The sequence below is a fragment of the Sesamum indicum genome, linkage group LG3 (assembly GCF_000512975.1).
Source record: "Sesamum indicum cultivar Zhongzhi No. 13 linkage group LG3, S_indicum_v1.0, whole genome shotgun sequence".
Lineage (NCBI taxonomy): Eukaryota > Viridiplantae > Streptophyta > Magnoliopsida > Lamiales > Pedaliaceae > Sesamum > Sesamum indicum.
In genome coordinates, this window is record NC_026147.1 from 3,842,012 (window position 1) to 3,846,307 (window position 4,296).

At 38.6% G+C, this 4,296-nt stretch overlaps 1 protein-coding gene across 1 annotated transcript; it reads right to left on the reverse strand.

Annotated features, from left to right (window-relative positions):
• LOC105157198 (polygalacturonase 1 beta-like protein 3) lies at nucleotides 426-2,628 on the reverse strand. The gene is made up of 2 exons (XM_011073533.2): nucleotides 2,491-2,628; nucleotides 426-2,370 (listed from the first exon to the last, which is right to left on the reverse strand). Exons 1-2 carry the CDS (start codon nucleotides 2,572-2,574, stop codon nucleotides 547-549), a joined length of 1,908 nt encoding a protein of 635 aa, XP_011071835.1. The 5' UTR covers nucleotides 2,575-2,628; the 3' UTR covers nucleotides 426-546.

A 4,296-nucleotide genomic window follows, 5' to 3' on the forward strand; every position in this document is an offset into this window, starting at 1 on the left:
CGTAAAGTGTCTATTTGAATTACTGTAACGGTGCAAAGTATAATTTAGCCCAAAATGATGCACCTTTATTCACTCTCCCTTGTATCAATACAACATGAGGTTAAATTTGGAGTGGATGCTTTGTTAGTTTTTGAAAAAAATCAGTAATTATTTTAATGTAAAGTTCTTCTGATTAATCCATTATTTAAAAAACAAATAGATTGAAGATGAGACTTGCGATTTGAATGTAGACTCGTTATGCGATATATTGTCCATTCTCACAGTTTTACTCTAAAAAGACACTTCATTAGTCAAACTTCTTGTCCGTAATTAATGTGGAGCGTTTGTCTACATCACCAGTTCAAAAACCAAAGTCTTTGCTAAGATGTTCTTGAACATGTAAGAAACAACTTTTGGCTACTAACATAAATGGTTAATGATGTATGAAACCAAGAAAAAGTGATAGGCAATTCTCACATTATCAAGAAACCTCAAAAATACAATGCCAAGACAGAAATAACACCCTCTCAAAATAATTTAAATCATCAAGAATGATAATCTGGTGCATCAATCCGCAGTGGTCCAGTTCATGTCATTCTCAAATATCCAATGGCAAACCTCAATGAGGCCAGGGCCAGACCCCAACGCCAAGAAAGCACCATGGCGTGGGCTCCACATCGACGTGTCCAGATGACAAATGGCGACCCCATGATTGATCTTTGTCTTAGTCTCTACTTCAAGGATGTCAGCCTCGTATACTCTAACTTTTGGTACTGAGTGGCAGTAATAGAGTAGGTAAGGGTACAGGCTTTGATGGCAAGACACTGATTTTGTCACCCTTCCACCATTGATCCCCTTGACTTTTCCTATCATCACATCTTGACTAGACCCCTTCACGCCCTCCGTTGTCCGGACCACCACGTCGTGGCCTAGGACCGACACGGCGAAGTCAATCATATCCTCCACTGAGCCAACGCACCTCTTGTTCTCACCGGTGCTAGGTGCCCGCTCGCACTCAGCCAGGGCATTCATCACAACGTGCTCCATAGTTGAGTTGTCCTCTATGTGAAAAGTTCGTTTGAGCTCGACTAGCTCACTAGTCGAGAATGGTAACTTGGACGTAATGGGCCGAGGCAAAAACGACCTTTTAGGCATCCAATCTCGAATATTGGGCATTTTCATCACCGTCCCTTCTTTCAACATGCTCTCGCGGAAGAATTTGCCCTCTTCCACGCCATTATTCACCATTTTGCCACTGACCATCGTCGAACCATCCTGAGTAGACCCCGGCTTAGTGTATTGAGCAAATGTGACACCCTTTTTAGCGTACTCCTTGAATGTATTGTTCACACCATAAATCTTGAACCCAACCGTCTGATCAACTCCTCCTTTTGCATATTCTTTGAATGAATCAAAACCAACATTGAACGAATTCCCATAGTTCACAAAGGTTGATTTCTCCGAATTTGAATTCCTCCCATATGACTGAAATGTGTCCGTGCCCGCATTGGCCGAATCTCGATAGTTAGTGAAAGTGTCCGAACCCCCATTCCCACCAACACCATAGTTCTTGAAATTGTTACTAGGATTATTGGCATTAGTATCATACCCCTTGAACGAGTCATTAGCCGAGTTCCCCAGCTCTCCATACCCCGTAAACGTCGACCCGACCACGTTCGACGTCTGACCGTAGCTCGTGAACTCGACGGGCACCGCATTGCCATTCTTGCCGTACCCGGCGAAGCCTTGGTTGCCTGAGTTCGTGTCATCGGCATAACTAGCAAATGTGAGCTTGTGGCCGTTGCCGTCCGAGTCGTATGACGTGAAACGAAGGTCGGGGACATTGACTCGTGGCATATAGGTCTTGAAGTCTCCAGCACCACCGGTGGCGCTGGAGCCGTAAGAAGTGAAGTTCGAACTCGCCACATTACCATCGCTAGCATAGCTGGCGAAGCCCTCGTGGTGGCCGGTGGAGCCCCGGCTATACCGGGCGAAGGAGCCTGTAGCGAAGTTGACCCCATCGGAGTAGTTCTTGAACTGATCAACCCCGCCGAGACGGGCATTTCCGTAGTTGGCAAAGTTCTTATTGGTGTAGAAGGCAAAATTGGCATCACTCTTGTGGCTTTCGACGGCGGGTTTCGAGCCGTGGAGACAGAACAAGTCCGCGGCGGAGCAGAAGGCGGAGAGATGGGCGGAGAGGGCCTTCTCAGCCGCTAGTTTAGTGAAAAATGCTGATTCTACAGGTGACAATGGTGAGGCTTTGGAGAGAAGAAATGAGGGTTGTGGGAGGTTGTTGGAGATGTGCTTGGCCCAATACCTAACAACCGAAGCTCTTGGTGTAAATGGATTTGAAGAAATTGAGGTTCTTGGAGTTGCATCCGATGAGCAAACCTGCAAGAATAGAAACAACAAAGAAAGCATAAAAAAAAAAAAAACAGTTGTAAGAGACAAGATTTGTTCATTACAAGCCAAAAAACAGCAGAAAAAGACTAGAAAACAGCATAAACTTACAGTAGTAAAAGATGAGAATAATAAGAACAAGAAGATGGAAAGAATAGTAGTGTTGAGATTGACTCTTTTGCTGTCCATTTTCATGTTTGAGGGGGAGAGAGAGAGAGATCAGGACAAAGTGGTCGAGAGACATATGCTTCTCTTATTGGTGTTGGAAAAGGACATTATTATAGGGAAAAAAACATGTTCTTGTAATTTCTGTTTAATAATGTTATTACTTTTGACTAATAATGCTTGATTTAGAAAAACTGAGCAGGTTCAGTTTTAATCTTATTAAAGCAAGTGGCAGAGAATCTCAGTGGTTTGTTTTGCTTTGTTTAATGTTCATCTTGTCTTATTAGAAGAACAGGAGGTGGATAGATATCTATGTCAGAGAGATCTAAATCTCACTTAATAATACCAAGTACAATAATGATTTTAGTTTCTTTAATCTCTCATGCATTAGTCTTTGTTTGTTTGGTGTGTAATTTGCACTTTGCACCCTGAAAATAGGGTTAATGACATGCAACAAATTAATTACAAATTTTGTCATTACCAATATTTTGCAAACTCCATCCTCTTATTTTATTCAAACACTTTGAAATTTTATTTTTAACATAAAATATATATATATATATAATAAATTTTTTGAAATAATTTTAGCCAAACACCCCCTTGGCACAAAAATGAATGTACAACTAGACAAGATTGTTGAAGCCAAGAAAATCAAGAATTTTTTTTTTATCTAAATTAGATATGACAAAATCAAATCAATTATACAATAAATATTTTATTTTATTTTTTTATGTATGTTATAATTATTTTATAAATAATTTAAATTCGATCAAACCCGAATTCTAAAATTTGAGGACCATACAAATGATTAATATATGTAATGCGTTGAAAACAAGAACCCCCCAATGTGAGCGTCACTAGAGAATAGATTCCAAGCAGCAGCACAGAAACCAAAAGAGAAAATTGATGGGCGGTTTTTGTCTTGTTATTACAGAGAACAATTAATCTCAGACATTCTCCAGTTTTGATCCCTTTTCTTTGGAATTTTTAAAGTATTTAGTGCAGTGAACTGCTCCAATTCAGACCAAGTTACAGAAACCAATGCCGGGCAGCACTCATATATATATAGCCCCTATCCTAGTTACTATGTCACCATACATTTGCTGTATTTCAAGACAAGCATGCACCAAGTTGCCTGAATACTACTGATGTTGCATTTTCAACTCTAAATTTAAAATAATAATAATAATTTTTAAAGTAGGAATTTTCTTTTGGGATAATTATATCTGTCTTTCTCTGAAGTTAGATATAACTACACATATATAGGTCGCATGTAGTGGTTTGAAAAACTACACTAGTATCATTGATATTTGTTTCCATCCAACAAATAGATCAATTGGTTAATGAACTTCGTAAAATTTGCTTACACCAGCAGAAAAGATATATAATTTAACAATGAACAGTGATTTTTATCTCCTAAATCCCAGCATCAAACATACACCACTTATTTAAAAATATTATAGATTACCTTAAAACACAAATCAAATATACCATCTATTTTCAACACACACTTATTTATCTCTATTTTTTTTTTAATCTAAACCTTCACGAATACAAAAGTCGTCTGATATTATGTATGTAATAGTTCGATTATACAAAAGTAAGTGGCATCATTAACTAAAATAAAGATAAAGACATTTACTTTTCACTATCACTAGGAAAAAAAATACAAAATTAGTGGCAAGAAAAATCAAGTGATAATTTTAACATTGTCACTAATTATATATAGGGATAATATGCTCCCCTCCCCTG

Excerpts from the sequence above, each read along its gene's own strand:
- LOC105157198 (XM_011073533.2), bottom strand. The coding sequence starts at position 2,574 with ATGAAAATGGACAGCAAAAGAGTCAATCTCAACACTACTATTCTTTCC. Across the intron at positions 2,371-2,490 it reads TATTCTCATCTTTTACTACT|GTTTGCTCATCGGATGCAAC; the intron begins GTAAGTTTATGC and ends CTATTCTTGCAG.